Raw genomic sequence first — 22,802 nt, 5'->3', positions numbered from 1 at the left:
AAATCTTACACCAGTCTGGGCTTCAGAGCATGAATGCAATGGGGAAGCAACATTAGCTTTATACCTAGAGACTCCCGAGTTAGAACATATTTCCAGCAAAATGGTATTTTAGCTGTTCAACTTTACTTTCTTTAAATAGATTTTTGTTTGTTTGTTTTGCTTGTTTTACACTTTGAGGTTTGAGCTGGGAGAATGAGCCATGAACTTTCAGGATGGTTTAACCGTTGGCAATATTAGTTCAATAAGCTCCTGAGCCTTTTTCCTGTTCACAGCGGGACTCAGCCCCTTTACACCTGCTGAAAGTAGAAATGGCTGCTGGAAGTGTAAGGTTTGAGGTTTCTTTCTTTTTCCTTCTCCTCCCTTAGATCCCGTTTCTCCCTTTTCTTCTGTTACAATAGAAACTGCAATTTAAGCTGTGGCTTTATTGTAACAGGCTCTTCAAACTTGTGGTGAGAGCTTGGTTTAATACATAGAGTTAACAACCTGGGGAATGTGCATTTAGGTTAATTTTCACACATTAGCAGGAAAGTAACAAAGATCATGCCCGAACCATCAGGGATGAGAGCAGATTTTTCCAGTTAACCCATTCCTGCTCCTGTGCTGTGTGAATGTGCTCGGGAGGCAGTGGGTCCCAGCTCCAGGGCTGTGCCACTCCTCAAGGGCTGGAGTAAAGACCTGGGAGATTTTGTGTTTAATCAGCATCCACATCAGCTGGGGGTGCTCTGCAGGTGGTTCATCAGGAAGGTGGATTAAGCTTGGTTTTGGTTATGAAGTGGGTAAGATGGCTCTGATGCTAGTGGTACACTCGTCACTTCTTCTTCATCTGTTCCAGCTTTCTTTTGGCCCGAGCATCCCCAAAGAATTTGTTCTGATTCCTCTGGACCATGGGGGAGACTGATGCTCAGTGAGAAGTTTCCTGCTCCCTCTGCACTAAAGAAGCAGAACTGGGATGTTGTGGGGTGAAAGCAAGGGCTGAGGAAGAAGGAGATAGAAGGAGAGGGTCTGATGTCTTCTGCTGTCAGCTTGGAGGATGAATCCTAGCTTAGGGTTACTTCAGCATTTTTCTTTTGCTTGTGTCTTTTCAGGTGAATTTTTTTTTTTTTAAAGTTTAATAGTTCAGCTCAAAGTCATAGATTTCCAAGTGTAAAAAATAGCTAAAACTGCAGACTAACAAAAGCCTGGTAACAAACTAATGGAGAAGATAATTTAAGTGCTCAGCACTTCCTAAAGCAGGCAGCAAGGAAAACCAGGAGTCGCAGATGCTCTTCAAGGGGGGTGGTGGGTGAAGCCGAGGTTGTGTTTAGTGGGGAGCTCGTACAGTGTCCCTGGGTCCGTCCCCATCCCAATCTCATCCACGGGTGATTGTCCCTGGGTGTTTGCATCCCACATCGGGATCGCATGTGGCTGCCGCATCCACAAGAACCAAATGCTCTGGATTTGCAGCGTGCAGTTTGCTGTGGATTACTGGGGTCTGTCCCCAGCTTCTGAGACAAGACCACAGTAATGCTGTGGTCTGCACCGGCTTTCTGGGCTGCTTGAAGATGTCCTCCATGGGCTCTGAACTTCTGTCCTGCTTCATGAGGACAAAACCTCTTTTGAAAGGAATCTGACATTGCCATGGCGCTACTCGTGCCACCGTGACCACACGTGGGTTTTTCTAGTCCAGAACAAATCCGCAAATATCCTAAGACTGATAAAATGGGAAACATGGGTTGGAGGTTGGAAAAACCTATATCAGATCTTATTTGCTGTATGTGAATGAGTATACATGTAATATAGGTCTGAGGTTTTCAGCTCCCAAGGTGTGGGAAATGTCTAGACAGGTATTGCTCTGTCTGCGAGTACTTCAGTTCTTATTTACAGACTGCTCTTACTCATCTCTTCCTGCCTTTCATGTGGAAACCAGCGCTGGTAACAGTGTGACCTACGGTGGGTGTCAGGGCTGGGCAGCAGCACCGAGCTGCCCCTTCAGATTTCTGCTGGAAAGAGCTCACGTACCCCCTGGCTTTGTCAAAAGTGACTGAATGTCTTGTGGCCAGCACTTTTAGGTTTTAATTTAAAAGCCCCTGAGGAAAGCAATGCCATTGCTTTCAGGTCAGGTGAAGCTATTTCTAAGAGAGGTTCACTGAGGACTAATTCTGACCCTCATCTGTCCCCTTCCTTCTCCAGCAAGGTCATAAAGACCACTTCAAACCCAGCTCTCCTCTTGTGCCCTCACTTACATAGCCAGAGCTGATTTGCACTTCAGCACCATTCGAGGTATTTGGATAGTACATACCAAGAATTTAGCTTGTGCCAGGTGTGTGTTTCCAGATGTAGACCCCCCAAATTGGCACCGTTTTCCAACTGTTTTGTCAATGGTGCCATTTGCAGTGCAACCTCAACCAGTAAAGCCACCATAGCCATGTGAATCCTTTCTTAAACCCCTCCTGTTTTGGCTTTTTAAGGTTGACTCACTCTCCTGTCCTCATTTACCTTCTCACTTCCACAAGTGAAGCAGGCAGGCTGTACAAGCTCTGTTTCCTCTTCTCCTCTCCATCCTCCCTACGTGAGGTCCTTGCTCTGAAATCCTCCCCTGGAGCAGGGCTGGCTGGGCTTTGCACCTGGGGGTAGCTCACTGCAGGGGCTGTAATCGTGCACAGAAGCTCACCTTTGCCATCCTAGCATGAGATGGAGCCACACCTGGGGCTGGGTTTTTGCAGAAGTAACATCCAGTGCTGGATATCTGATGACATCAGCTGCAGCTCCTGCCCCTCTCTTGCACCCTTGATTTATGCAGCTAGGTGGTAAACACAAAGGAGGAGGTAAGAGGGAGAAGTGAAATGGTTTTAGCTGCTCTTCTTATGGATGTAAAAAAGCCTGTGAGCAACACAGAGGCTGTTGGAGAGGAATTTCCTTCCACGAGGATATAAAACCTTGCCTCAGCTCTGAATGAGGCATCAAGACCTGTAGGGAAGGGAACAGAAAGGAAGAACAGGGGTGTGGGAACATGGCGAAAAAATTAATCAGGCTTTTACTTCTCTCTTGGTATCTGGATGCTCTCTCATCCGTAGGCTTTCCTCACCCGGGAGGTTTGGATCCTGTTTGTCCTCGGTTCTGCATTGAGATTATCAGGGAAAACATAATTCTAGCTCAGCTGCACTCTTTATTTTAAATCAACAGCATATTAACCTGCTGAAGGAATAATAAACTCTACAAACCCTGTAATAATTCCTGGGCTTGTTAGGGGAGTGCCTGTGTGTGAATTTAATAAAATTGCCAAGAAAACCTCCCTCAAGTAGCCTCCAGTGTAGCTTTTTCTAATCCAAGAGCTCGGAGAAGGCAGAGCTGAATGTTTAAATTTGAAACCATCAATTTTACTGCAAGTTTATTATTACCGCCAGCAGTTTGAATTGCTTACTTCTGCCAGATATCTGCGGTAGCCATTTGAGAACACAGCAGAAATAAAGACAGCCATAGGAAGTTTTGAAAGACGCTGCTGCCTCAGAGTAACATAGGGTTTCTATCCATCTAAACAGCTCGTAAATGGACCAAGCGTGCTGCAGACAAAACTGCATGCATTGCAGGAGTAAATCCTATAACACAGGTTAATCCGGTCCACGTTGTGGGATTCATCGCCATGCCATTTGGCTTGTGCTCCAGAAGCCTTGCTTAATAGGTCTAAAGCAGGGCTGATGGGTAGATGCCCGGTGTAGTAGATTTGGGACTGGATCATTTCTCGTTGACCACCTGCAAGCAGTGCATTACCCCGGCAATGGGAGAACCGGGGGCGATGGAGCAGAAAGAGCATCCCGGGCCAGGATCGGCGGTGCTGCTGCTCCTCCACTGAGTCTGAGCAACTTCATTGCTGGTCAAAAAGCAGCACTGATGGGGTCATCGGGTGCTGCTGCTTGCTTTAGCTTTGCCACTTAGTGTAAATCCCGTGTCTTCCCAGAAGCAGCATTTTTGGCAGCACCAGCAAGCTATCACAGAGCGCGTTATGTCTCTATCGGCCTCCCAATGCTCATTCATACCTTGATGCTGCCTGCCTGTGTTGACAGATGGCTTTGTCTTAAATTGCTTTCTCTCCTTGTGTCCTGTTTTAATTTTTGTGTGTGTAAAGTTTTCATAGTCCAATTAAGCTGGAAGAATAAATCTTGTTCATTAACAGTAAAAGCTGAACAGCTTGGTCCTGTAGATAAAGCTTGGTAGCTGATGTGGTCCTCCCTTAACAGGTTTGGCCATGAAATCTTGGTGCTTTTGCCTTAGATGTAGTTCAGCACATCAACTTACAGCCAGGCTGATTCCCTATTAGTAGACAATTTATATATATTTATATCTATCTATATTTTTTTCCCCTCTTTCTCCAAGAGTTCATTGCGAGGTTGGTGGCTCCACAGGACACAGCACCATGGGTTGAGCTGTTCTCCCACTTTAAGCTGTGGTTCACTTTTGTTCTTGCTTTCCTTTTCTCCCTCTGACTGTTGTGCTTGGCGGGGTGGTGATCTCCCACAGCACCTTAAAATAGACATTGCTGCTTCTGTGTTAGAATTTATGTAATGCCTTTGTCTCCAAGCAGTGGGAACAGTGACAAAAGGATGCAGCGATGAAATAGAAAACCCTGAAATAATCAGCATCCAGAAAGCAAAGTACCTTGTCTGGAGGTGTTCACTGGGAGTGAGGAAATAGGGTGTCCACGCCTGGAGAAAAGGAATGTTTCATAGTCCAGGCAGGGCATAGTGCTCATGGCCAAGTGATGTGTGCCAAAACCCTGGGAATGCTTGAGGTCCTGCTTGTCCAGCCCTAAGGAAGGATTCTTTATTCTTCCATCCCATAGACAAGCCATGACTGGTCCTTCAAATCCCATATCTAATCTCAATGAGGCCCATAAGCATGGAGACAGATAGGATTTTCCCTCTGGACTTCTAGCTGTTCTCAGAAATGGGCAGCCCAAGAGCTGTGGTGGCAAGCCCTAATCCTTGTAGGGCTCTTAGGGTTCTCCTGAAGGCTGGCACCCAGCTGCTTCCACCACGTGCCTCAAGCAGAAGGCATTTGCTCCTGCCCAAGTGTGCCAGAAACTACAGCTTTGACTTTGCCCTGTCCAGCCTAGGACTTCTGGCAAAAGAATGATTAATGTTGCTTAATTAAACCATACTCATTTAACTAGCACATTCTGCAATGCAATTTGTCTCTTGGGTTTCTTGTGCACAGCAGTTTCTTCTCTGGCTTTTTTTTTGGATTGATTCTATGACCCAGAAAAGAAGAGATTGCATTTTACGGCTGCCTCTGATCTGTCCTACTGGTGCTTTTATTCCCTCTGCAGGGAATTTTCTTTGTGCAGCCAAAAATCTCTGCTCTGGCTCAAATTAATAGGGTCAGGTCTGAAGAGATGATGATAAAGTTTTCCCTTTTCTGTCCAGTTTATGAGCATCTTAATTTTTCGGTAATTTACGGCCAAGCTTGCACCAGCAGCCATTTTTAGCAGCAGCCTGTAAGATCTCAGCCCTTGCACAAGGCTTTTGTTGTTAATCACATTGTGTCAGGGGACTTGTCCTAAGATTAGACTAGTCAGAAACACAGCAGTTTTTTTGCTGTCTTCTTCCCTGGCAAATTCCACTGTACTACACCTTCTTGCAGTTTTTCCTTCTGAAAAGTCTATCTGGTTCCTCTCTCTGGGCTGTTCCTCCACACAGTAGTTTTAAGCCTAGGTATAATCTCCTTCTCATGCAGGAAACTTGCTTAAAAAAAAATAAATAAGAGCTAGGTAAATAATTTGAGAAGTGCAGAACTGTGACACTTGGTTTAAGAGATATTATTGATGCTAGAGAAATTGGCTGCGCTGCTGGTGTCACTGTGTGTGTGTGTGTGTGTTGGACCCGTGCTTTTGGCTTTCTTCTGCAAAGGGGATGGGAAATAAATGAACTGCTGGAGCACTCACTGATCATTTCCAAAGCTGACCATGCCGATACTGTCCCCAGGTGGTGGTTGACTATTGTATGGGGCCAGGAGCTGGGTCTTGAGAGGGGTGGGCTCCAAAAAGCATCTGAGATGGCTTGGGGGGGGGCTTAACTGCAACCCCAAACCCTTCCAGCTGACCCACATAGTAAACACCCCTCTCTCTCTCTTTCAATTCTAGATTTTCAGAAGAGCTGACAAAAATGGTAAGTCTGAACGTTCACGTTTCGCTTTTTTTTTCCACTTAACTTCTGTCATTATTACTTTTTTTTCCCTAGATGGTAACATCCAACTGTTTAAATGCCGTTCAGTTTCCTGGGTCTGACACTGATGCCGTTTAAGCTTTGGAAGAGCATTTCTTTGGCTGAGGTATTCTTAGAGCAGACGTGATACTAGTGTGCAAGTCTGCATGGCAATATCTGCCAAATTTGGGGCAGCTTTACAAGCCTGAAAAGAACATTTAAAAAATAAATCACAGCTAAGTGATAAGTGAGGATCCTTCTCTTTGTGATCTTGGAGTAGCTTTGTAAAATGGACCTAACCTGTGAATATTTGTAGTTTGGTTCCTGTTGGACTGGGCGCACGCATCAAGGGGCAGTATGCATTTATGTTTATTTTTGGTTTATGCCTGTTGAAACCTGAACAACTTAGCTGAAGCCTGGTCTTGCCCTAGGATGGGGAATAGCACAGAGATGTCTTCATTAAATGGTTTGGGATCGAGAAAGGAGGGAGTGGGTCTGCTGTGAGATAACACGGTTACAGGAAAAACAGGCAGTGGGTCCCATTCCGCCCTGCGTGGCTCCTAGCTAAATCCCAAGGGCCTGTCTCTATTCTTTCCCTTTTACACAATGAGAAAATCAAATATATATCGAGACCGTGTGTGTTTGCAGAGGGACTTGTGGGAGGCTGTGCAAGGAGCACGGAGGGAGGCAGGGTTTTTCCCCTACCAGATTTAAACGGGAGACACTTGATTTCAGAAAGAGCTGGTGAGGACTATCACTGCCACTGGCCTGTAAGCAGTCAATGCCCCGACACCACAATAAGATCCTGAAATGTATTACTTGACTAAGCTGAGCAATAACGCAGTACAAGGAGATGCTGAGGGGGCTAGCATGGGGGGAGCACCTTAAGTGATGCTTGCAGGGAAAAATGAACTGCTCTTGCCACCCACACTGCCATACTTCACAGCCTCCTGAGCATTTAACTGTTGCAGTGATTTATTACTGGAATAAAAAATAATAAAAATGTTACTCTGCTGAACACAGCTCAAAAGGAGCTTTTTCAAACTGAGTTTTCAAACTCAGCCAAACGATGCTGTGCTTTTATTTTAGACACAGTTCAATTTATAACAGCTGTGATAGGACTGGAGAACCAGAACTCAGAGTGCAATGTTTTGTCTTAGCTCTTTTACCAAGGCAAAGAAGGACGAGGTACCTGGATGCTTCTCCCTTTGTAAGGTTCGAGCAAGTGAACTGCAGATAACAGGTGGGATCACTCGGGCTGTTTGGGGAAGGCAGACAGTGAGCTGCTCAGATGCAGCCTGGTGCTTAAGAGCATTTTCTTGTCCTGCTCATCCGACTGGAGGGAGTCTGGATTTGGGCAAAGAGGCAGAGATTAGCACCCCAGACCTGAACCTGGGGAGTCCATCAGCTACCCTCAGCACCAAAATGCCTCTCCGTGGTGACATGCATGGGCTGTCCTGCCCAGCAGATGTACCCACTGCCACTTTTCGGCAGGTTTTCACCATGTAAACCCACGTGTGGAGCAATGGAGCCTGCACACGTGGCAAGACAGCTTTGGTAATAAGTGTTTCACACAACAGGAGAAAAAAAAACTGTTAATACTTCCCTTGATTTCCAGCTTATTGCTTGTCAGCTGTAACATCTGCTGCAGAAATATGGGGCACACCATGTAGTGGAGAGCTTCTGGCTCAGCAGGTAGATGTGTTTTTGGGGGTGCTGAGCACCTCTTCACCCCACCACGGGTGCTCCCCTGGGTGCTGTTTGCCTGAGCATCGGACAGGGATGCTTGTGTGGCTCAGAAATGGAGCGTTCCTTGTCTAGGTCACAAAATATTGAAACAAACATGGATCTCCAGTGACGTATCTGCTGCCCGTTCACTGTTAGTGCTGTGTGTGTAACAGGGGTGGGATGATGTCCCAGCACCCACAGTCACATTGCTGTGGTCTGTAGCCTTCTCTTCCTACCAGTGTAAGCCTCCATGGGGCTGTCTGATGCCAGAGGCATCTCCCACCTTAGTATATTTAAAAATGGACTCAGAGGTGCATTAGACATTGCATTATGGTTTGGGGAGGTAGCTCAGGTTCTGGGGAGCCCACCTCGTTTTCCATCAACTCCAGCATCTCAGCTGGATGCACAGAGTCAGTGTCTAGTAGACAAAAGCATGCAAACAGCTAGTAGGAAAGAAGAAATTGGTGTTAAAATGAATAATTTAAACATGTAATATTAGTGTGTGACATGTCCCCACCTTACAAGGGTGCTTCAAGGAGAGAGATGCTAAACGTGATACATTCCTGTTCTGTTCACAAAGCCAGGTGATCTCTGAGGAAGGAGTTTTCTGTATCTTGGCTTCTATTCCCATTCCCTTCGGTGCAGTCGGCCTCCAGCTTCACTGCTGGCCAACAGAGCATGGTCCTCCCCGTGGAGAGAGGCCATCGGGATATACCTTTTCCTTTCCATGACCTGCTGTCACCACGTAGTCTGAATTCAGGTGGCAGCCCTATCCCCGCACTGACTCCTTGAGGTGAGGGGCCAGCACCTGCCACTCCTGGTGCCAGGCTTTGGCGGCTGCTCTCATTTGCCTACCTCTTGGCAATGGGGCTTGCTGCACTCCGTAATTAGCCCAGCATGTTCCTCAGCAGCCTTTGGGTGTCACGGCTCCCTGCAGACACCCCTCCAGCACCCCGCAGCTCATAGCAGCTGCTGCACGAGACATGCAGGGATATTTCCCTCCCTGCAAACCCTGGCTCAGAGGTTTCCAGAGGCAGCAGTAATATCTTTGTGTTTCATATCCCTAGGGATAGCCTTTTCATGACTTCCTCTGACATTCTGGCCTTTAATTTATTGATTCGTTGAAACTCGGCCTCTTCATTGCTTTACCATTTACAGCTCTGAGGATCAATGGGAGCGTCAGCTGGCTGCTTTCATGTCCCACCACGGGCTGCCCATGTGACATACGCAGACTTCTGCTGAAAAATGAAAGTCTTGCACTTTTAGGTTTTTCTCTGAATCCCAGGAAGGGGCTCTGAGCTCTAGACAGGCTGCAAAAAACAAAAGCTCCCAGGTTCTCAAAATATCATACCCTGTTACTGGGCTTCAGCTGCCTCCACACCTGTGGAGGCTCTTGTCTAGCGAGGACTTTGCTCCCTTTAATTAACCATCTGTGACAAATCATTAGCAAGCACCATGTGACAGCAGCACCCCAGGGAGGGAGCTCCCAGGGTAGGCAGTGCTGGCAGCTTCATCCTAAAGCAGCAGCTTTTGCTTTCCTCAGTTGTGCTAAAGCTGCTCTTGAAGACAAGACCTATAGAAATAGTAGGGAAGAGCTCAGCTTTTGCCTTCTGCTTTAACTGCTGCAGCTTATTTAACTCTCACCATCCAGAGATTAGGTGCGTAAAGGGTTGGCTCGAGTGCAAAGCTGCTGTGGTGTCCTCAGGTGAGAGTCTTTGCAGAGCTATGGCCCTGTTGGTGCATGCCTGCTGGTCCTGACAGCAGTGTGAGATGAGTTTTGGGTGCCCAGCTATGCTGCTGAGTTTGTTCCCATCTGCAGAACATAAAAGATTTGCTCCATAACTGCCTCTCCGGTTGAAATTGCAATATAGAAGTTCCCATGCTACTCCTTTGCGTTATAGGCTTAAGGAGTTGTTTTATTTAATGTGCAGCCTCCTATAGTCAGGAGGTCTTGCATTTGGAAGTCTTTTCAGTGTCTTGATGGTTTTCAGCCTGGTAAAAGCGGTGTGTGTGTGGTGTTAATGCAACGTGGATAGTTCAGGCATGGGAATTATGGAGCCTGGCCATGTGAACCCAGAGCTTCTCCCCCCTCTTCTTCCTTCCAAAGTTCCTTGGCATAAATTCTTAATTCGTGTAAAATAGGATGTTCTTGGTGCAAGATGCTAAAACATATTATTGTTCCTGCTGTGTTTAGGTACTTGTACAAAGGTGATTTCACTCAGTGCCTACATGTACTGGGATACCTCTAAGGAAGCAGCTCTTGCTCACTGAAGGACATCTTGTTCTCCTGCCCCAGAGGAGAACTGAGACTGTGGTGAATACGAGTTGTCCCCGACCTTTTCCCCATCAACAATACCAAGCAGCTGGATTTGCAGCTTATCTGTGTGATAAACTGAGCAAACAGTCTGGGTAGCACACCTTGAAACAATGAACACATTGGAGATGTCTGGATAAACTGGCAAATGGCCTGACAAAAGGGAAAAGGGCTGGGACGTAACCTTCTGACAGTGAATAATTTAGCTATCTCCAGTCGTGCTTTGCAGGGGCACGGCTGTCAGTCACTCGAAATAATCTTTTTTCTTCCATGTAGGACTGTTTTTCCTTTCCCTGCTAATAAATCCACCTACTGTCTTGTAATCCTTCTAGTCCCAGTAAACAATACTTAATCATTTAATTGGCATGTGGTGGGAAAAAGGAGGCAACTTTTTTTAGGCTCATGAAGCTGAGCTGTCCGTCATCTGAGGTATCTACTGTGTACTTTAATCCTCTCTTCCGAAAGCTGTTAATCAATTATAAGTTAAATAGCCCAGCATTCACTTTGAAAGATTAAGATGGTTTTATTTTGACAGACCAGCCTAATTGCTAATGATCAGTTATAAAAATGTTCCTCCACGGAAACAGGAGTTTTGTTATCTGGAAATCTCCAGTCCCTGCAGCTACCTAGCTCCCGTGGCCGGGGTAACTAAACGTGATGTGCATCCCATACAAGGTTTTAAATGCTGGCTACGTAGCAGCCGGCTGAGAAGATGTTGAGAAGGCAAGAAGCTGCCATTAGCCATGGTAATCAGAACCGCCGATCAGTGAGCTGACTGGGCGTTTTGCTGCAAATAAGGCCAAGGCTATGTCACCCTTAGCAAATAAATCCTGTCCCCGGTAGCTCTACTGGAAAGCACCTTTTCCTCAGAACGTGCAATCTGTTATGTTCACAGCATATTCAGCATGTAATTTGGCAAAGCTACGGTTGTGAATCATCAAGCCATTTTCCAAGGGGCATTGTCACCTGTATTGGATGCATTGTCAATGTAATTATCTGTAACCACAGTCTTGGAAAGTGGCTCAGATATTGATCCTGATAAGGGACATGGCACTACGAGTGTTGCTCAAGATGTTGACGACATTCTAGGGACACAACCACAACACTCCATTAATTCCTTGTAATGACAGGTAAGATTGCTTCCTCCACCCAGCTGCTCTTGGCTGTAAATAGGATAAGGCCAACAAGGAACGATGTGAAGCTGGAGTGTGCACGGTTGTGTGTTTGAAGGTGTGGATAGGAACGAAGCCATTCAATGTGTGCTCTCTTGGATAGCTTCTGCTCTTGTTGGTAATTAAATACAAAAAAGTCTGAATGTGAATTAAAATAATTTCATTTATCAGTTGAACATAGACATCTGGCGTGCAAGCGCTGGGGGAAGGGTTCAGAGTTGAGCTGATCTGGATGATCAGCTTGGGGCCTCAAGGGGACGTAGCAAACTAATAAAAGAAGAGCAGAAGCACGATTGCACCAGGAGTGGTGGCTGGAAAGGGCTTCTTGGTTAAGAGCCACTGAGGGCAATGGAGTTGTGCCCATTCCTGTCCCAGGAGGGCTCATCCTTTAAATAGTTGCACACAGATATCTGTTAGAGTCACTTTGGAGCTCATAAAAGCAGATTTATGCTGTTAGACAGACCTTTGCTTACAAAGAATATCCCAGTGTTACAAATTTGCACTGTAAATGATGGTGGCATGTATACAGCTCACAAGCAGGGAACGTAAATTGCTTTGGACATCGGACTGACTGAGGAGCCCAGTTATCTGGCAGCAGAATTGTGCCCTTGTGGGTGCAGTGAGCTCCTCTTCTCACCTGCAGAACAGCTGTGTTGCTCTGCCTGATGGCTTTGTGATGGTGCCAGTAATGCCCCTTGTCACCAGTGTCCCCTTGGTCTATGGAGATACCAAGCTTTAAAGGCTGGAAAAAGGCAGAGAAAGAGAAGCAGGTAAAAGAAAAGCACCAACTTCATCTCTCAGCCACAGTCTGATATATTAAAGAACTGAGGCATGTCATAAATGCAGGTTAGAGAAGGGATTTCTTGGCCAGGAAAATGGGATGGAGATCCCAGCACAACACTGCATTTTCCCTGAAGCATGCCAAATGTCCCGTATCGCTAGCTTGATGTCCTGCCTGCGGTGGTGGTTGTACCTTAGTCCTTTCTTTATTTCAGAAATCCAAGGAACTGTCACCTTTCAGCTTGCTTGCCCTGCCTGGACCCATCTCTTTTTATGGCATCTAACTGCTGGGCAGTTAGATAACATTTCTTTCTGGCACTGTTCTGAGTTTAAAAATAGCAGGCATCTATTACTTATTACCTTGTTAATTTATTGAAATGCTTTTAGAAAATTACTCGATGGGAATTTAGCATGGTAATCATCCACAGAGTTGTTACAGGACTCGGAGTACTTATCTCCCCACCCTTCCCCATCAACTTCAGGCCCTTTTGGAAAATGCATTTGCACAGGGTGGTAAACAGCTGGAACTTCAGTAGCATGGCACCTGAGACATCAAGGAAGGAAAATGAAGACATCGTGGCTTTGGCTTTGGGTGCTTTTATCAGATCTTAAAAAGATGCCAGGCTAGGGTTGCAATACCTCCATGTTACATATCAGAACAAATAACCACCAGCACCTAATAAGCCTCCTGTTGCACACCCAGCTCTTCCTTCCACAGCCACAACTGTATGCCTATTTTTGAAATTTGCTCTTACTGTGAGCTCCCAGGAGCCTCGTGGTCCATGTTCCTAATGAGTTACTCATCAAAAGCCACTTATCTTCCAGACCAGGGTAATTACCTTCTGTTTGGCTACTGCTCCTCACACACAGGGAAAACCTCAGCTATTCATATCTCTCTGGTGTGTCCAAAGTAAATCATTAGGTTGAAGTGAGAATATTTATAATTCTTGCATAACAAAAACAGTGTTAGCAGCCACCCACATCTAAGTGGAAAAATGCAATGATGAATCAGGTTTTAAAAGTATGGATAAATCTGGTAGGTTCTTCCATGACCAAGCAAACAGCCTAAATTTATTTATCTTGTTTAAAATAAATAATAAAAAAAACAACACTTTGCATTTAGATGGTCTAGATTTCATGTGAGAGTGAAAAAGCACCTTGTAAAACTGTGTGATGGCCTTTATTTCCAAGGGTAAAGTTTTGATCTGTTTTCAGTTATTCAGATTCCTGTATATTATAATTTTTTCCTTGTTCTCTCTCTTGTATACTCAGTTATCCTTCCAAGACCTTGTTGAGTTCACAGCACGGGGCTTTGAAGAGATGACATCTGTTTAAATTGGAACATGCTGTTCCCAAAATAATAAACAAACCTATCAACAGATGAATTTTGGGATGATGCAGAACTTGTGAAAGATGGTTGCTGGCCTTCCCTACAAGCTGTCATTAGATATGTCTAGCTCTTCTGTCTACCCTTTATACCCTTGAAATTAGTGTACTGAATCAAGGTTTGACTTTTGTTATTGATTAGGTTGGTGTAGGTATCTGTGGGGCTTGTTTCTCTTCTCTCATCACCTCTCCTTAGCAAATGCATGTTAGAATCATGTTGTGTTTTGTTTTTAATACTTTTTTAGCTCGACCACCTTCATTTCGCAAAGCAGGCCTTGAATTGGGTGCATAGGATTAGAACATTAACTGCTATATCCTCCTATACTATTAGCTGCCAGTTATGTAGCAGTCCAGCTTTAACCTGGGCCTATGTGTTGTTTATCTAGTGAAAGGTTTGTGCCGGACAAGGCTTGGATCCAGCCCAGAAACTCCCCCATGAACTGAAGCCAATGGTGTGGCCAGCACATGAAATTTAATTTGTGCAACAGAAGCATTTGTATCCTGCCTATTTCTGCAGAGCAACATTTTACAGCCCATCGCTCTCTTAAATTCTTCCTCCTGTCCTGTTCCTAAAGCTGCTCCCTGCTGAGAGAGCGGGCCACCAAAATAGAAGGTACCATGAAAGCCTGTGAAGCGAAAGTTGTTCTATTTAGGAAGTGCACTTGGCCTTTCAGGCAACTGGGTTGCTGGCACTCCAGTTAATATCTGACAGCTCAGGTGCCTAATTGGTGTCATGCAGAGTGCCCTTTCTCATTACTCAAGGTACAAATCAGCTGAGAGGTCGTGGATGTTTTCTGTTAATTGCCAGGTGGACCTTTTTTTTTTTTTTTTTAAATGAATGAGCCACACAAATGAGTCCGTGTGTCTTTCTGGTGCCCACTGCCCTGCACATCCATGAAACAAGGGGGCAGATAAGTTTGGCATCATAGCGGAGTTGGTAGCAATCACCTGTGTCATCACCCTTTTGTTGTAAAGCCTGCAGCTAGAACATCAAACCAGATGCAAAGAAAAAAAAATCATCATCACCTGATGCTCTGGGTGGACATGCTCGGGCAGGGGGTTTGGATGATGTGACCTCCAGAGGTCCCTGCCATACTCAGCTGTTCTGTGAGGCCTGCCAGCCCACAGTACAGGCTGCCCTGTGGCCTGAAAGCCGTCTCTATGTCCCTCCGTGCTGGCTGCCCAAGCACCTTCCCTCCTCATGACTGCCAAACATTTCTCTCCACCCTCTCTAAAATCCATCTGTTTTGCAAAACCTGTGGTAAAACCAGTAACTGTTGTAACCTTCAAGGCTTCCTGACATTTCCGTATTGACAGCAAATGGGTTAGAACCTCAGAGACGGTCAGATATCTCACCTCATGGCCTCACGCTTTGTTACTAGGCTAAGTCTCTGTCCATTGAAGGCTCAGGTGGTGATGCTGACCCAAAAAGCCATCTTCCTGAGAGCGCTGCCTGAGCAGAAGCACCAGCCCTTGGGCCATCTCTGCTCTCTGCTCCTGGCCGAGCTGCCCCTGACAGACCAGGGATGGAGGAGCAGGCCGGAGAAAAGCTTCTGCCTTGGAAACCTCTCACCAGTCTGCACAGTGTGCAAATTTTTGGCCTGCCCCATCGATTGAGCCTTCTTGCTGCTGGTATTTATCGCTGGTAGAGGTTTGGGGTGGTCTAAAACCTCCCTGCTCAGTTGCTCCCCACGCTGTGAAGAAGCATCCGTGCTTGGGCTCCAACCAGTTTGTGCAATCGTATTGCTTTGGGGAGGGGGGCAAGGCAGCTGTATTCAGCCTGTAAGGTCTTTGTGTGTGTGTGTGATGTGTTTCTGTGCACAATGTACTTGTTATGTGGTACCATATCCCTTGACTGGCTCCTCTTTGTCCTTTCCTGGCTCCTGCTGGTATTTCTTTGGTCTTTTGGGGGTTGAACAGGAACTAAGTATGTAAGATCTTGCAGAGAGAGGCAAGGAGCCTTGAACGTCACTGAGTTTCAGTCTCTGCTGGTCTGGTTGGTGTTTCAATTCCTTTAATATACAAACAGTGGCGTTTGGGTGTCCGTGACAGATGCAGACAGAAGACATCGAGCAGGGGTTACCATTTCAGCCTGCCAATTCGAGGCAGAATATTTCATCTGGAGGCCAGTGTTTTCCAGCACTCCTGGCCTCCTTTGAAGCACACCAATTAAGATTTGACACGCCGTGCAACCCGGAGAAGACGGGCTTTATTTTCTTCTTCTCTCCATGGGCTGGGAGTTGTGGGTTTTCTTCTGTAACCCTCATTAGAGACTTCAGGCTGAAAAGAAGTGAATGGGATATATTATGGTGACAGATTTAATGGCCTTGTTACAGGTTGTGAAAGGTGGGAATAAGATATTGTGGTTTCTGAAGCAGGCTTTGAAAAGCTGCTCAATTAGTCCGGAGGACTTTTAAAAGAATGTTTTTTTCTGGAGCCAAAGTTGAGAAATTTAATTGGGCACTGCATAGCAAATATATCTACATGGCCTGATGACAGCCAGCAAAGTGCACTATGAAACATTTACAGAGCTATTACCTCCTTGCCATCTCTCTAGCCAAAACCCACAAGTTATATTGTCAATGTTTTAAAAGCGGTGGGTTTTGTGCTGACTTTTGTGGACTGTGGACATCCCTGGATGCTGTAGCTGTCTCGCTGGTCATTTCAGCTGAAACACAATATTCCTGTGTTCAGATGGGTCGGTCTTTGTGCAAAACTGCCCTGACATCTCCCCCTACAGAGTTTATGACACGAGTCCCAGACCTGCTGCAGGAGGGAGGGTATCTACACGAAGGTCTTTTTGTCTTGGAAACAGCAGCACAAGGTAGGGCAAAGGCTCCAGCTACAGCAGAAAGTGGGGGCATTGATGGACATCAATAGCTTAACACCTCGGGCACTTTTTGATCTGTCTCAGTAATATCTCATGTCACTGTATCCAGGAAGCTTTTCAAGGTAGATCCAGCAAATCAATATTTCTACCGCTAAAATTTTCATGTTGTGGTGATTTTTTTTTAATTATTACTTTTTGGCAGGGATGAAATTTTAAAATGCCTAGAAAGGACTTTTTCTACTTGGATGGCTGATAATGGTCTGGCAGATGGAGGGGGTGCAGGCTTCGGGGACCTGGCTGGTGCATGGCCCTGAGACACGTCTGTCCCAGCAGGTACTGCCCAGGTGCAGGAGTGGGGCTGGCCTCGGTGCAGGAACAAGCTCCCAGGGTGTGTGTTCTCATTTTTAATATCTGGAGTCAAACCCTGCAAAGTGGGGGGCTCTAGCTGCCATGTAGCTCATGTCTTCTTTGCCAAACAATGTGCTTATCCATCACGCAGGAGAACCAAAGAGCTTGCTGATTTCTGGTGCTTCAAAACCACTTTGGACACATGCCTTTAACAGGCTCAGTGATGTGGTTTGTGAGTGCTCCTGGTGTATTACGAGTGAGTGACAGGCTTCAGGGTGGCAATGGCAAGATACACCCCAGTAGAGGTGACTGGCACATAGGAACCCCTTAAAATGCCTTCACCACCTCAGTAGGCACCTCATTATCCCCCAGCCTGTGTTGTTCCTCTTGCCATCCTACCCAAATCCCACTTACAGCTTCCAACACTTCTTCTTTCTCTTGGTAGCTGGGCTTTCCTCCACCTGTCTCCCCGTTTCATCCCAGTTTTGGGGGGCTCTGCTTTCTCTTTTCATTAGCTTCTGTTGCAGATCCACCATGTTTATCGAACGAGTCAATCATAGCTGTTAGAATTAAATAAGGCAAAAATGGAATCCAGAACAAATACACTGCTGCAAACAATCCTTGTAATTTCCAAGCCATTTTTGCCAGACAATTGTGAGAAAATATGTTCTGGCAGCCTACGTTCAGGCAGTTGGCCAGGAACAACTATAAATCATGGGGATCTGTTTCTTCCTATTATCTTTCTGACTCTTTTAAGATTACTAGGGTTACTAGATAATAAAGATCAGAGAGAGGGGAATAACTATCTTACTGCTCGCAGTGGAGAGAGGAATCTTTGAAGGTAAAACAATGATATGTCTAGATCTGTAATTTCCAGTCAGGGAGACACGGGGATCAGGAATTGCTGGATTTCTCCCTGGAAGGCTGTGGTAACAAAGTGTTAAAACTGATTTTTGTGGAAATGCAGGAGCACAAGTGCCTCTGGCTTTGTGGTTGGTGACGGCAATACGGATGGTAGCATTTCGCTCTGGAGAAAGCCTGCAGTGCTTTCAGGGACTTTCACAGGTGGGCATTTGTTTTAGAGTGGAAATTTCTCTTCTGTGACCCCGCTGCAGCCTCAGGAAGCATTTTTGGGTGCGGGCTGGAGCTCAGCGGCGAGGGAAGATGCTCTGGCTGCAGCCCAGCTGCATGGGAGGGCTGGTGCAGGCTGCGCTCTGGGGTTGGACCCGAGCTCGGTTCCTGCTGCCAAGATTTTGCCTTAATTAGATGCTGATACACAGGCACCCAGCCTGATACAGTGCAGACGCAGATGCTTTCAGCCCTGCTGTTATTCATTGCCTCCATCTGTGAAAGGAGCCAGATTTTAGGGCACTGCTCTCTGTAATGATTTGAGTGGGTGGCTTTTGGGCACTTCTGGTGCTGGGCCTGTAAACATGGGATTTCTTTTCCTTGAGCCAAAATAATTGGCTGCAGAAGGCCACAGCGCCTGCATGTTGTTTCGGCACGTGGTTGCTCAGTTAAGTGATGCTCGGTTGTCTCAGCACACAGATGCAGCTTTGCACCTAGCCTGCTAACAGATGTACGCTGAGACTTTTTTCCTTTCCAGAGGGCTTTCTGCTCATCACGGAGATGTTACTTTTCCAGCTGACTGCTTTGCTGGCTTTCAAACACGCTACCCTTCATTAAACAAGACTGATTTTCCTTCCTTACCTTTATAGGCTGAATTTATAAGAGCAAACAGACCCAGATTAACCAAAATCAGTGTACTTACCCCAAAAGGCTCCTCAATATAATACACATTTTGCTTTTTATATTAGGAAAAAACACCTGTTTGCTGTGGTTTTCTGTTCTTAACAGAGACCATGAGTCAGGTCCTTGTGCCTGGGCTTTGTGGAGTCCAGCTCTTGGCTCTGTTGAAGCTCAGCCACATGCCCAATGGGTCTTTCTAGTGCTTTTGTAGCGGGAGTGATAGTGATATTAATTAATATGCTTGGTACGTGTTAAATGGGGGGGGGGGGAGGAGCGTGTACTATAATTGGAAGTACTTGCACAAGACAGTAAAAACAAGCTGAAATATTTATGGTTTTCAGAGAAAGGAGCCAGACTTATTTTCTCTCCACTGCATCTTCTCATTTAGTTTTTGGAAAACTGCAGCATGCAGATCTTGCAGGAGGAATTTCCAAGTTGGAAACCAGAGGGGGAAATGCTTTTGTAGCATTTAACCGGAAGAATAGTTAAGAGAAAGAAGTTATAAAAGGGCTGTACATGGCAGGGAATATTAAAATTGTGTATAATGAGGACCGTGAGCAGATGAGTTGATGAATTCTGAGACTCCTGGGGAAACGAGGGGAAAGGAAAACTGATTGGGGGGGATATTCGTGCAATATACCACCTTCAAATATAACTCAGGCAAGACACGGACACTTGAAGCTCTTCAGAACCAGTTGTTGCTTCCTAAATGAGGAGCCTGACATTTTACAGGTCAGCAGCCAGGGAGAAGGGTGTCCCCTGTGAAACAAACACCTTCAGAGGCTGTGCTGGTCAGGCTGGAGCATCCTTAACGCCAGGGCACCTTGCTGCCTAATTGGCTTGGGAAGACCATTTCTGCAGGTATTTTTTTCCTAAAAGGACAGATTTACAATCCATTGAATTTGGATACCTGACATTTTCCCTTTTCTTCTCCCCCTAGATGAGTCGATAAGGGGGAAGCCGGCAAAGAGAGACCCTATGGGAGCTGGAGAATGGGTTTGGGTAGATAAAACGGGTGCAGCCAGTAGCTCTGGGGGCCTGACCCTGCCTTGCTGGCAGCCGTGTCTCCCACGGTGGCTTCTCCCACAGTGGCTTCTCCACATGTCCCTGTCCTGTCCCAGCCCTCTGCAGCCACGTCCTCCCTTGTCTGGAGGCTAGGGATCTTCAGATAGGGGCTGGCTACAAAAATTAGCTGAGCAAAGAGATCTGTACTTGTTTAAAGACACCAAACCATAAATTATGGGTAGCTGGAGCCGGTCTCTTCCTTTCCGTGTGCTTTCTCTGAGAGCCCTGCACCGAACCAAGCAAATTTATTCATACAGCGAGTGACTGGATAACCAAGGCAACATAAAAGCAAGCAGCTTTCTTATACCGTAAATCACTACAGAAAAGGACTGTTCCCTTGTAGAATAGCATGAGCAGGTTTTTTTTTTTGTTTTTTACCTCCTGCCTTCTACAATTTTAATATTCAAGTTTTAAGCCTGCAGCGTGTATTTTTTTTTTCTCTGATATGTGGAGGTTGGAGGCTAAACCTTTGAATTACCAACCCGCTGAGCATTTTGATCCTTTTAGACAAGAATGGGGATTAAGTGCTTCTCGCAGCTCTGCTCAGCTCAGGTTTGTGCAGGCTGACCTGACATAGGAGTGGGGCTGTTCTGCAGCACAAGCAGGAAACCAGCGGGCTGAGCATTGGCAGGTGCCTTTCTACAGAAAAATGCCAGTGTGCTCCGTGAGAGAGGCGGATGACTTTTGGAATTGGCTTCTCTTTAATTAGGGTGGAAATATGTTGTGTCCTGTGGCAGAATGTCGTCTGAGCCCCTCATCAGAGTTTTCCTTTGGAGGAGTGGTACCAAACCCTGCAGTCACCAGACCTCAGCTCACCTCACCTCTTCCTTGGGAGGTTTGTTGAGGTTACTCCAAAGGGAAAGGCATCAAAAAACATCCTCAGACACCCTTGGTGGGGGTTTTCTGGGACAAAGCAGGCAGTGGAGCATCAGTGGTCTACTTGGCCAGTGGTATCTCCACATACTTAAGGTCTTGCTGTGGGTCTGTACAGCATCATGGCCCTCTCCAACATCAACATTTTGTAAAAACTGTTGTGTTTGCTATACCCTAGATTATGTATTCTTACATCCTTTTCTTCATGTATAAATTAGACACAAATATTTCAAGCTCAGGTGTGTGCAGCTGGGTGCCTGAACTAAGGACAAGGGCTGGCTCCCAAATCCTGCTAACTTCACCCATAGCTCCATGCATTGAACCAATCTAGAAATGCAATTTTTGCTAATAGTTTGGAAATATGTCTAAGTTTAAAGGGTTTCCTGCAGGCAGAGGAGAGAGCTGTGCTCCCTGGAGGCTGTGATGAGGTCTGTCTTGTTTTTGAAAAGCTTTTCCATGGTGGGTTTCGTGGCAACATGTGAGCTGTTAGTGCTGCTTTACTCGGGACAGAAAACATCTGTGCAAATTGCTCCTTTGATGAAGCGTAGCTGAGCCTTCTCCTGCACCAAGGAGCTGATTTCTTCAAGCAGGTCCAACCTTTGCTAATAAATCACCTCCTCCACGGGAGGAGCATTTGATCTAACATCACAGATGTCATCAGGGGCTGAACCTAGCTTTTCCCATTTCATTAGCTAGTAGTGTTGAGTATTTTGAAGAAATACAGCGTTCCCAGAAACTTGGGTAACCCGTATAACACTGCCAGGTGAACAGCATCTCAGCTAGTCCAGCCGTGGTGCTCCAGGGCATGGATCACCAAAGATTTTTGTGTCCCGATATCATGAAGCCCGTGAGTGAGTTTTACAGCAGGTCTGTGCAGCACCGTGACCCTCCACAACGGCAGTGTTTTTGAGAAAGCAGCGTTCTGTTTGCTCTAGCCTGGATTATTCTACTCTCCTTACTTTTTATGTGAATAAGACACACACAAGAGCAACTGAAGACCCTGTCTTCGCTATTATTTGCTTTTAGGTGGAGCCATTCCTGGTCTCTGCTGAAAACCCCTGGGATAACATTTTTGTGAGTTGCTGCTGGCTTTTTCTTTGCTGTTTGTTTGCTTTTGTTTAACTACAAAGAGCCTAATGATTTTCTTACCAGAGCTGGAGGAAGGAGAAGAAAGCTCAAACAAGTGTTTTTATCTTGTAAACTCCGCAGTATCACAGTGCTGGAGGCCCTCGGTGCCACCACACTCCTGTGATAATTCAGTTCTGCTGAAAGCAGAGGTGGTTCATGCTTCACCCTTCAGTCAATTAAGTCACCAGCCTCGACTTTCATGTTCCACGCTCCCCCTTTTCTCCTAATTCAGTACAATAGAGTACATCTCCTGCCCTGCCCAGGTGTGCTCCTGCAAGACCAGCTGGCCTTGGGTGACCGGTCACACCAGGACAGGCTGCGGGGCGCGTGGCCGCAGGGGATGGGGGAGACGCTGCCGGTGCCGGGGAGATGGCACAGAGGAAATGTGGATTCAGCAAAAGTGAAGTAGCACGGGGCATTAAAAATTCACAAAGGCTTCGCTGAAACGTGTTCTCCAGGAGAAGCATTTTAACAAGCAGCAGCAGATAACCGAGTGCTCAAAAAGCAGGGTGGGGAGGGACCTGTGCTAGCGCAGCAGTTGTGCTGGAGGTTTGGGGAAAAAGCACATTACTTTGTTTTTTTTTGCATTTTCTTTGGAGCTGGCAGGAAATTTATTGGGGTTTGCTGTGGAAAAATAAAATAAAAGTGGAGAGGCTGTTGTGAGTCTTCAGGGGAATATGATAGGATTAAAATGGAGCAAAACTGAAATGCTTTGGGTTTGCAATTTTCAGAAATTCCTTTCCAAAGCCTTGCTTAATTAAGGAAGGTAGCAAGGTGACCCCGTTTGCTGCTGGAAGGAAAGCTCATGGGCACTTTTCCAATGGCTTTGTCCTTTGAATGCTTTTTTCCCCTTCATTTTAGATTTACCCAAATTAAAAAGCTGGATGCTGGGGACTTGGGAGGTGAGCTGGCATGTGCTGGGTGTGTTTCAAACCAAGAGCAGTGAGCTGGTCTGCTGCTCCCCTGTGCCTTTTGTGCTGGCACTGAGGGCTTTGGGTTGCTTTTGCATTTAAACCTCAGTAGAGCACAATGGCAGAGCTGCGCCATGACCTACTTGTTACCCCAGCACTGGTTTGGGGTTTCCTAGCACAGTTTGATGCTGTGTTGACTCTTGCTCATTGGTGTGGCATGCCATTTTATGTGTAATTGTGGAAAACACACCAAAACATCTTTCCATGTCCTTAAAACTGAAAAGCCTGACAATAGTCCTGTTTTTTTTCTTTACCTACTTTGAAATGGACAGCTAGTAAAAA

General features: G+C 46.1%; 1 protein-coding gene across 3 annotated transcripts in view; it reads left to right on the top strand.

Annotated features, from left to right (window-relative positions):
* Positions 1–22,802, top strand: part of NECAB2 (N-terminal EF-hand calcium binding protein 2) — a 68,376-nt gene that overhangs the window by 10,769 nt on the left and 34,805 nt on the right. For all 3 annotated transcript variants that reach the window (XM_040570780.1, XM_040570781.1, XM_040570779.1), the window contains exon 2: positions 6,116–6,140. In XM_040570780.1, the coding sequence (XP_040426714.1) occupies positions 6,116–6,140 (25 nt within the window). The remainder of the gene's footprint in view (positions 1–6,115; positions 6,141–22,802) is intronic.

This window comes from Cygnus olor, chromosome 12 (assembly GCF_009769625.2).
Source record: "Cygnus olor isolate bCygOlo1 chromosome 12, bCygOlo1.pri.v2, whole genome shotgun sequence".
NCBI classification, from domain to species: Eukaryota; Metazoa; Chordata; class Aves; order Anseriformes; family Anatidae; genus Cygnus; species Cygnus olor.
This window is presented reverse-complemented; position numbering and strand designations above follow the sequence as displayed.